This window comes from Phaseolus vulgaris, chromosome 3 (assembly GCF_051622355.1).
Source record: "Phaseolus vulgaris cultivar YP4 chromosome 3, ASM5162235v1, whole genome shotgun sequence".
Classification (NCBI taxonomy): Eukaryota; Viridiplantae; Streptophyta; class Magnoliopsida; order Fabales; family Fabaceae; genus Phaseolus; species Phaseolus vulgaris.
This window is the reverse complement of record NC_143500.1, coordinates 33,659,960-33,670,168: the sequence shown is the minus strand read 5'-3', so window position 1 is coordinate 33,670,168 and position 10,209 is coordinate 33,659,960. Positions and strand designations below refer to the sequence as shown.

Here is a 10,209-nt window from a genome sequence, read left to right as displayed (position 1 = left end):
ACAACTAAAAATTAGAAAATATAAAAATTGATATTAGCTTCTTTCTTAAAGCCTTGTATCCATATCCTTTAATAATAACAATATGGTATATGTATTTATTTTCATATTTAATATGGGTATATAAATATGATTTTGACATTGCATTGCATTTGTTTATGATTTTAATCACTTTATTGTTTGTTGTCGATCAATTTTATTTCTTATAAAGTTCTTTTCTAAAATAAAATATTTTTTCGTTATTTACTCATAATGTGAAAAAAATCAAATATCAAATAACAAGTTCATGTTTCTTAGGTAATTATATGCAAAAATTGCGCCTAAGGTGATAAATTGTCCTCTTTTGAGTATAAACAAATCCATCATCTGACTTGCATATAGTATTAATGACTATTTTACGGTTAGTGTATCGTTTCAGAAGTAATAATTTGTCCCTAAGGATAGATATCGAACCCACAAGGAACATTTGAATTCTCAAGTATAAGATTCACTAAATAGAAAACAATATAATAGAGTTTGTTGGAAGTTTGTTGTATATGATTGCAAGAATGTAAATAAAGCAAAATAAAAAGTTGTTGATTCAATTAGAAAAATTGGGATTGGGGTTCATCCTTCTCACTCTTTTGTATTTTGAAAAGCATGATAATATTGTATATCTTTGATTCATATTAATGCTCATATAAAATTCATTTATATTGATTCCTTGCATATAAGATTATTAAGATAGTCTCCTAAATATTGATTCCTGCATATTTATAAAAACTCCTTATCGTTACGAGCAAATGTTGATAGCAATTAACATTTCAAATTTATTCCTAGCATTCAAATATGTTAAGCATTGCCATTTACGTCATATGCTTATAATATTTTTCAGTCAAATCTAAAGATCAAAATCATGACAAAACAAACGTTAAGAATAAAATGACAATATCAATCATCAATCAAGAACATAATATTATATTTAAATATCAACTCAATACATAAGAGTTTGAACAGATTACTCTCAATCCCAAAGGGTATAATTAGTCACTCATGTTGGTCATTACAAGCATGAAAAGCAAGAAAAGAAGATCCATGAAGTTTCTCCTTGACGGCTACCTCCTCTAGAGTTTTCTATCACCTTCTATTCTCCCAATTGATGTCTAAGATTATTCATCACGTCTCATATTTAACCTAGTTGGGCTTGAACTAAGTGAATGCTCGTCTAAGTGTGATTGGGCTCGCATGGGCGAGATTGGGCTCGCTTGGGCGAGTTACTCTTGAGTGCTTCTAGCATAACGAGTTTGTGCGAGTTAAATCAAGTACCAAAACCCTATTAATTCTTTTGATATCAAACTTTGATTTCCTCTAACAAGAAGATGGGGGTTGAGTCTTTGTTTGGATTACATTACAATATAATTCTCTCACTAGTGCAATGTTGGTTGAAGTAGGAAATATCCATAATCTAGTCTATTTTTTTCATTTTAGTTCCTCTTGAAATTCAATCAATTCGTTTTCTTTAAGCTAAATTTTTCATTTTATAATTAATTTGATGAAAAATAATAAATGGGATACTTCATGAGTCTTGAAATTGTAATGAAATACTTGGAAACTAGGTTGTGATGGTTGTCGAGGTGAGTTGAAGTAAGTTGTTGATTTTGTTTCTGAAGATGACTTGGATCTTAAGAAGGATGAAGATTGACTTTGATGCTTGATGGAGTTTCATGTTTAAGTGTTTAGTGTATTTTATATTTCAATGAATGTATGTTTTTGTTGAAACTATGTGATGTAATGTTGTGGTGTGTTGTTATTTCAGATTAAAAGTTGTAGTAAATTACAATTATTACGACAATGGCATACCATACATCCTAGTTATTATCTTTGAATGTTAACTTCCATAACATGGATTTTTATTAGTTCCTTTCCTCGAATAGAAAATAGTGACTCAAACCTTAACTCTTCTTTACATTAGAATTTTAGAAAGCATTACTCCGTGAATATAATCCAATTAGAAAATTTCTCATAAAACATAAAACATTCCAAAAAAATCTATTAAAAATAAATTGGCTTAGATCTATCCATTCACAAATTTGATTGAGTGAAATTTCTTCTATCCTAGTCAACTAAGAGGGTTTCAGTGTAATTATATTAAAAAAAACTCAGAAAAAATCGTGATAATAGATAAAAAAAATAACTATCCAGTTATTCTATGTATAGATTTTAAGAAACAATTAAATGATAATATAATATTTTTATTATATATATATATATATTCCTATGTTACACATATTGAAAAACAAAAGAGAAATAAATTATCAAAAAATAAAGAAAAAATAACAAATGTAATAAAAAATGAAAGGAGATTAAAAAAATGGGTAAAACATATAAAAGAGAAAATTAGTAAAATATAATAATAAAATGCTTGGTTTACACCCTTAAACACAAATAAATAGTATTGGGGAATATTGAGTACAACCAACTTGGCTTGGAACAATGTTGTGTTTTTTATTTATTTTTCGTTAAAAAGTGTCGGCCCAAAAGATAGGACTTGTAGCCATTGGTTTCTTTCTACTTCCCCAAAGTTAATTATGAATTGGAAAGTTGAAAAAGAAAAAGTAGAATTTCTCAAACCGAATCATATCGGAATCAGGGCAATGATGAACACTCAGTACAATCACGTTAATTAATATGGAATCACTTTTGTGTGAAAAAAAAACCTGCGTATTTATTTAACTTAAAAGTGATATTCTCGTTATTAATTAATAGATTTCAATAATTATTGGAACATGAGAGACAAAAACATCTGGATATGGAATTGTACAAGAGTTACCACTATGATCACGAGTGCACTAGGTCATCTTTACCAAAAAAGAGTTACATAAATGCTCTTTTTCAACAATGTATATAGATTCAACGGAGATTATTTATTTATTTATTTCCACGATTATCGTAGACAAAATTCTTAAAATCATGAAAAAGACATTGATATAAAAATAAATAAATAAACCCTAGTGCCACGAATAGGCGTGACAAACGACGAGACATGTGACGCCACACATTTTTCAATTGAGATTAAAATAATTTTTGTAACAAGGCTCTTAATAAGGATATAATTTTAAATGAAGCATATAAAAAACATATATAATTAAGAGAAGTCCCATTATCAATTATATCACGATTCTAATTTCCCACTATTTCAACGTAACACTGTGTAACAAAATGGTGCTTAATGAAGAAAATACGAAAGAACTGAGAGAGGCCCAAGAAGCCCAACAAAGCCCACGCCGTGAAGCCCATGGTGAAGGCCCGTGAAAGTGGAGAATGTGGGACCAAAATTTAAAACGTCCGTTTTTATTATTTCCCGTGCCGATGCGCGCTCTGAACGGAAGGGCCACCATAGAAGTAGCCGTTACTATACCTCATACTATCTCTGGAACATTGCATTTCAGAGCGTTTTTTCTTTTTCCAACAGTAAATCTCAAGAGATTCCAGAGTTTGACTTCGGAACTTCAAACTACGTCGTTCACTATTTCCGCCGCCGAGTTCGCCATTTCCGGCCACCGTGTACTCCTTCTTCACTTGCAGGTTCTTCTCCTATTTTATTTCTCAAAGAATCATTTTCTTTTCTTGAGAAACATGCCTTGAATGTGCAGTGTAAAGATCAAGAAAAAGCTTTAGTAACATATCTTATGAAGCAGAAATGTCAAATCGCCCTTGTGAAGTTGTGGGAATATACTTTTGTTTTTTCGGATGTGTTCTTGTTACTCGATTCGGCGATATTAGAAGCTTCATAGCATACTAGGTTTTAGCTGAGTCTTCTCTCGTTCTTTGCATAGTAGCTTATTTTGAAATTTTAAATCAGATTTTTAATTTCTACTTCTACGAAACTTAAATATCCGGTTTTCTTTCTATTTCTATTACTGTTATTACTATCCTTCTCATCCAACACAGTGAGCTGCAAAGAGGCTAAACGATTTCGGAAGAATATGGCATAGTTATTATTTATAATGCTTTTTTGTCTCAGTTGTTTCTCTTAGAAATGAAGCGTTGTAAAATGCTCTTGCTGATGGATGATTGATCTGCAGAAATTAACGGCGGAGTACGATGACGGGAACGCCGGCGGCGGTGGCAACGCCGCTGTCTAAGATGCAGAGGATTCCGTCAGGCACCCCTGGTGGTCCCAAAGTTCGGGAGGAGAAAATCCGAGTCACGGTTCGGATGAGGCCACTCAGTAGAAAGGAACAAGCGATGTATGATCTTATTGCTTGGGACTGTTTGGATGAGCACACTCTCGTGTTCAAGAATCCAAACCAAGAGAGGCCTGCAACACCATACACCTTCGGTACCGGGTTAAACATTTTTTTTTCAAAAGGAATAGATGTTTGAATTTCTTTTCATTAACTGACATCTTCCTAAATGGGATTTAATGAACTTAAATTCTGTATAAAAAGTAATGAAAATAAATCTGGTTTACTCTAGTAAATTTAAACGACTCTCTAGCGCATTTATTGTTTTAATGTTTTTGGTCGATTGAACTTGTATTTGTTAAGTTTCTATTTCCTTTTATACAATATATTTATCTTATTTATTATGCGTTATGTCACAGATAAAGTTTTTGCACCTGCGTGCTCGACTCAGAGTGTTTATGAAGAAGGAGCTAAAGATGTTGCTTTATCAGCACTTTCTGGAATCAATGGTAATTTATTCTTAGCTAATGCTTATATTAGAACTTCTTTCTCTCTCTCTCTCTCTCTCTCTCTGCATACATATATATATGTATGTATATATATACCAGATTAAGGGCTGTTTGCATCCGTTCAGCAATTTCCTCTATTCCCGCAGCCACAATTTTTGCGTATGGGCAGACTAGCAGCGGTAAGACATTCACGATGAGAGGCGTCACTGAAAGTGCTATTAAGGACATCTACGAGTACATTAAGAATGTGAGTTACTAGTTAACTGTTGATACCTACCAAACTATGTCAATAATCTTCCACGGAGTATAAGGTAGAGAGTAGAAAAAGATCAATCATGATTTGAATCCTTTTAGTCGAATTGCGGGATTTTAATGGTTACTGATTGTAATTATGAACGTTTTTTCCGTTTTGATTTCCGCAGACACCAGAAAGGGATTTTATCTTGAGAATCTCTGCCTTGGAAATCTATAATGAGACTGTCATAGACCTTCTAAAACGTGAATCTGGTCCTCTTCGACTCTTGGATGATCCTGAGGTATAGTTCAGATATAAATCCCCAGACTGAAATTTGTCAACGAGTGCTTTAGATTTTTGTTGATTTGTAGCAAATCCTGAGGTGTATTTTTTCTTTGGGTATAGAAAGGGACTATTGTGGAAAAGTTGAATGAAGAAGTAGCTAAGGATGGTCAGCATCTAAGGCATTTAATTGGCATCTGTGAAGGTAATTTAGAAATTCGGCGTGGTTTGTCTTGCGAGGTGAGACATATATAGGTTTCTCGAGACATATACAGTATCACCATGTTATTTGACTAATACTTTTCTATCTTACTATTGCCGATGTTCTCTTTGTATAGAATCCATGTATCAGAGTTGTAAAATATAGAAGTTGTGAGCATTTTACACTTAGGTTATCGGCATAGTACTATTGTTCATGTAAATGTTTTGTCTACAGCGCAAAGGCAAGTGGGGGAAACTGCTTTAAATGATAAAAGTTCAAGATCACATCAAATAATCAGGCTGGTAAGCTCAGTTGAGGAAAAAATATAAGTATTCATTCATCATTATCTTTTAAGATGATAATGCATGCTGATTTCAGTAATTCAGCTTGGTTAATTTTTTGATTTCTTTTATATGGTTACTTTATTTTTGCTTACTGCTCTGTAATCACTATTTTTGTATGAATATTTCAGACTGTAGAGAGCAGCCTTCGTGAAAGTTCAGGTCACGTAAAGTCTTACATAGCCAGTTTGGTATGTTTTGTCTTCATAGTTTGGCATGATGATACTCTTGATAACAGGCTAGTCATACTGATGAGTGATTATTATAACCTCAGAATTTTGTGGATCTTGCTGGAAGTGAACGCGTCTCTCAAACAAATACATGTGGAGCAAGAATGAAGGAAGGGAGCCATATCAACAGAAGTTTGTTGACACTTGCATCAGTCATCAGGAAGCTAAGGTCCAGCAACCGTAGATTTTTTAAATATCCAAATGCATGTGGCTACTTTGCCATTGTTCTTCTACTAAAGAGTCATGATTACACGTAAAAGTTTTAGCAGCCAGGAGGATAATTAAGCTGCAGAGAAAGAAATCCTAAAAGACTTATTTGTTTGTTTCTTAAAGAAAAAAACATTTTTTATAAGTAAGAATGTGTTTAAGAGCTCCACAATAACTATTTAATTTTAAAAAAAAACTCAAGACAAGATTTATGTTTTGAGTTTTTAGTTTATCCAAATGTCACGGCAAAATTGGTTTCTTGCGATATTAAAGTCAGAGATTCGTCTTTGAAACAGTCGCCCCAGTTATAAGAAATAAGATTGCTTTCATCTAGAAACTGGGTTCCGTAACTATATCAGTAGTCCACTTTAGGAACCCAGTTTTTCTCGTAATCGTTTTTTCATTCAATGACTATAGATTGTTAACTGTGTAAATTGAAATTGGCATTAATAAAAACAGAAGTCTGATACACAAAGTCTGATTCAGCTTTTTGAAGTTTTCTTTGCTTTGCAGTGGCGGAAAACGTGGTCACATACCGTATCGAGACTCAAAATTGACACGAATTTTGCAGTCTTCATTAGGAGGGAATGCTCGAACAGCTATTATATGTACCATAAGTCCTTCCTTAAGTCATGTGGAGCAAACAAGAAATACACTAACATTTGCTAACAGTGCAAAGGAAGTCATTAATACTGCCCGAGTGAATATGGTATGATTAAATGTCTAAATATGACTTGTTTGATTGGACAGAAGATTAGTATGAAAATATCTTTTACTCGTGTTCTTATATTATTACTACATAAAAATAAATTTCCTAAAAATTCGTTTCTAAACTGAAGCTTGCAGAAGTTTGACATCTTTCAATCTTATTGACAAGTGTAATTTTGAATGATTGCTCTCGTAGGCTTCTGGTAGTTAGTTCATAGAGAGTATCCAACCACAAATGTACTAGCAGCAAAAGGGTATTTATTTGATAGAATTATTTTAAATTATTGAAAAAAATGTTATGTATGCACATTTTTCGTAAAAAGAACATTGTCTTTTATTTCTAGTGGCAATTCTAAAGGTCTTATTTTCTTATGCGCTCACTGCGTGATATTAAAAAAAATATTATTTCAAGTGGCCAACCCATCGATTAGATGCTTTCATTCTTTCCAAGAGAAAAAAAAGTATCATACTAAGACAAATGGTGATAATTTTTAACAGGTTGTTTCAGATAAGACACTAGTTAGACAATTGCAAAAGGAAATTGCCAGGCTTGAAGGGGAGTTACGAAGCCCTGACCTTTCTTCAAATTCATGTCTAAGGTCATTGCTAGTTGAAAAGGAGTTCAAAATTCAGCAGGTGCAAACTTCTCTATTTGGTCTAAACTTCTTTTGTTAATAAACATGTAGTCCATAATTTCTATATGTCTGTACATTTCAACACTTAAAGTATTCATATTCGGGATCCATTCAAAGCGTTTAGCTTTCCCATTCCATAACTGGTTTTCAGTTGGCTGCTTTTCTCGTTGCATGAACTTGTGAAAGACCAAGCTATTAAAAATTCTTAACAAAAAAGTGACTTTTCTTGAGTTTTTGTGCAAAAGAGAAACTCTTTAGGATGAATTGAATTGATAAAAACGAATTTGCAGATGGAGAGGGATATGGAAAACCTGAGGCAACAGAGAGACCTTGTACAAGCTCAACTTGATCTGGAAAGAAGAGCGAATAAAGTTCCAAAGGTATTCTAATAGTCATATCACATTAGTGTAACCCTGATATATTTTCTGAAACAAATTATATAATTTTTCAGGGATCAAACGACTATGGACCCTCTAGTCAAGTTGCCAGATGTCTTTCTTTTCCTGAAGAGAAAGAATCAGCTAATGGTAAATGTACACCAAAAAGAAGAGAGGCAGTAGGCAGGCAGGCGATGCTGAAGAGTTTATTGGCTTCTCCTGATCCATCCTTACTGGTCGGTGAGATTCGAAAGCTTGAGAATAGGCAGCTGCAGCTCTGTGAGGATGCAAATCGAGCCCTTGAAGTTCTGCACAAGGACTTTGCAACTCACAAACTTGGGGATAAAGAAACTGCTGAAACCATGTCGAAAGTATTATCTGAAATAAAAGACTTGGTAGCTGCCAGCTCTACTCCAGAAGAAATTGTGGCTGCAGATAAGGCCGACCTAATGGAAAAGATCACTCAGTTGAAAAATCAAGGGAACACCATTGCATCTTTAGAAAGGAAATTGGAGAATGTTCAAAAATCTATAGACAAGCTTGTTTCTGCTTTTAGTTCAGAGGAGACTCCAGAGAACAAGACCCCGCTGAAAAGGAAGAAAATTCTTCCATTCTCCTTAAGCAACAGTCCCCACATGCAACATATAATACGTGCTCCTTGCTCGCCTCTCTCCGCGTCGCGTAAAACTATGGAACATGAAATTGAGAACATGGCACCGGAAAACAACATTGGCGTCACTGGCAGTGATACTTTTGCTAAGTTAAATAAAGATACTCCGCGAAAGCATGATGAAAGTTGTGATTCTATTTTATCACGGGAAGGAAGCCCGGCCACACGACAATCAAAATCAGTCAACGTAAAGAAGATTCAAAAAATGTTCAAGAATGCTGCGGAGGAGAACATTCGGAGCTTCCGAGTTTATGTTACCGAGTTAAAAGAGCTAGTCGCAAAACTGCATTACCAGAAGCAACTTCTGGTTTGCCAGGTAAGATTAGTTTATTTCCATATACTCTATATTTGGACTTGAAAAAGAATACTCTAAATATTAATATTTGCGCTTAAATTTTCAATAATTAAATCCTAAAAAATGTAATTCTAAAAAGAATATAAAATAAAAAAAGGACTCTTTTATTATACAATAACATTTTGTTTTGTCACGCTTATATTAAATGTTTTTAAAAACTGTCTCATTCTTGCACTTGTCAGTACTTAAAACTTATATATGGATTTAAGTTTAATATAGTAATTCATTAATTATAATATCCTCTGATAGTTATAAACTTTATTTCATCCCTGCACGGATTTAGGTCTTGGAGCTTGAAGCAAACAAGTCATTGAATGTAGGACATGATGACACTCCTGATCGATCTCCATTACCATGGCATATACTGTTTGAACAACAGAGAAAGCAAATTATCATGTTGTGGCATTTATGCCACATTTCTCTAGTGCATCGGACACAGTTTTTTCTTTTGTTAGGCGGGGATCCTTCTGATCAGATATATATGGAAGTTGAACTTAGAAGATTGACCTGGTTGGAACAGCATCTAGCAGAGCTTGGGAATGCTAGTCCTGCACTTCTAGGTGATGAGCCTGCAAGCTCTGTTTCTGCAAGGTAATCCATCCCCTAAATGAAAAAAGGTTAATTTATGTTGTCTTTTTTTATATCACGTGTATTCGCAGAAGGTTTATTTCAGAAGAAAAAAAAGTAGTAGTAGATGAAATTATTAGTGCATGGCCTATAGCTTTTGTTTGTATTATGATCAGAGAATGGTATTAATCTTTTGCTATTGCATTGTGATCATGAAATGCTGCAGCATCCGAGCTCTGAGGCAAGAAAGGGAATATCTAGCCAAGAAGGTGAACAAACTTACAGCAGAAGAGAGAGAAGTACTTTATACAAAATGGGAAGTTCCTCCAGTTGGAAAACAAAGGAGACTGCAACTTGTGAATAAATTGTGGACTGACCCTTATAACATGCAACATGTGCAAGAAAGTGCTGAAATTGTAGCAAAGCTCATTGATTTCAGTGTATCTGATGAAAACAGCCGGGAGATGATTGAACTAAACTTTTCAAGCCCTTTTAATAAGAAATCATGGGCTGGCTGGAACTTTATATCAAATCTTCTAAACTTTTAAACACTAATTGTTGTAATTGTACTTCATCTATAGTTAAGAGAAGTAGAGAACTAAATTAATAGTTTTATCCCTACATTTTACAAGTGTCTTTTAATTATTCTTTTACATAATAATTACTGGAACCATGTTAATGTCTTCAATTCTCAGAGTCTAACTTTTTTCTCAATAAGAAATTAAAAG

The 10,209-nt window shown here is 33.5% G+C and overlaps 1 protein-coding gene across 2 annotated transcripts; it reads left to right on the top strand.

The window, feature by feature from the left end:
- Positions 1-3,314: 3,314 nt before the first annotated feature.
- Positions 3,315-10,102, top strand: TES (ATP binding microtubule motor family protein). 2 transcript variants are annotated; one of them, XM_068607606.2, is made up of 15 exons: positions 3,315-3,561; positions 4,062-4,318; positions 4,583-4,672; positions 4,819-4,919; positions 5,095-5,208; positions 5,313-5,394; positions 5,626-5,693; positions 5,864-5,923; positions 6,007-6,131; positions 6,683-6,878; positions 7,376-7,513; positions 7,803-7,892; positions 7,964-8,875; positions 9,198-9,505; positions 9,708-10,102. In XM_068607606.2, exons 2-15 carry the CDS (start codon positions 4,081-4,083, stop codon positions 10,027-10,029), a joined length of 2,844 nt encoding a protein of 947 aa, XP_068463707.1. In that variant the 5' UTR covers positions 3,315-3,561; positions 4,062-4,080; the 3' UTR covers positions 10,030-10,102. The 2 variants fall into 2 exon arrangements, with proteins under 2 accessions (XP_068463707.1, XP_090156816.1); XM_090300690.1 differs by having other exon boundaries at positions 3,320-3,561; positions 4,819-4,983.
- The last annotated feature ends 107 nt before the right edge of the window (positions 10,103-10,209 follow it).

Excerpts from the sequence above, each read along its gene's own strand:
- TES (XM_068607606.2), top strand. The coding sequence starts at position 4,081 with ATGACGGGAACGCCGGCGGCGGTGGCAACGCCGCTGTCTAAGATGCAG. Across the intron at positions 5,209-5,312 it reads GACTCTTGGATGATCCTGAG|AAAGGGACTATTGTGGAAAA; the intron begins GTATAGTTCAGA and ends CTTTGGGTATAG. Across the intron at positions 5,395-5,625 it reads TTTAATTGGCATCTGTGAAG|CGCAAAGGCAAGTGGGGGAA; the intron begins GTAATTTAGAAA and ends TTTTGTCTACAG.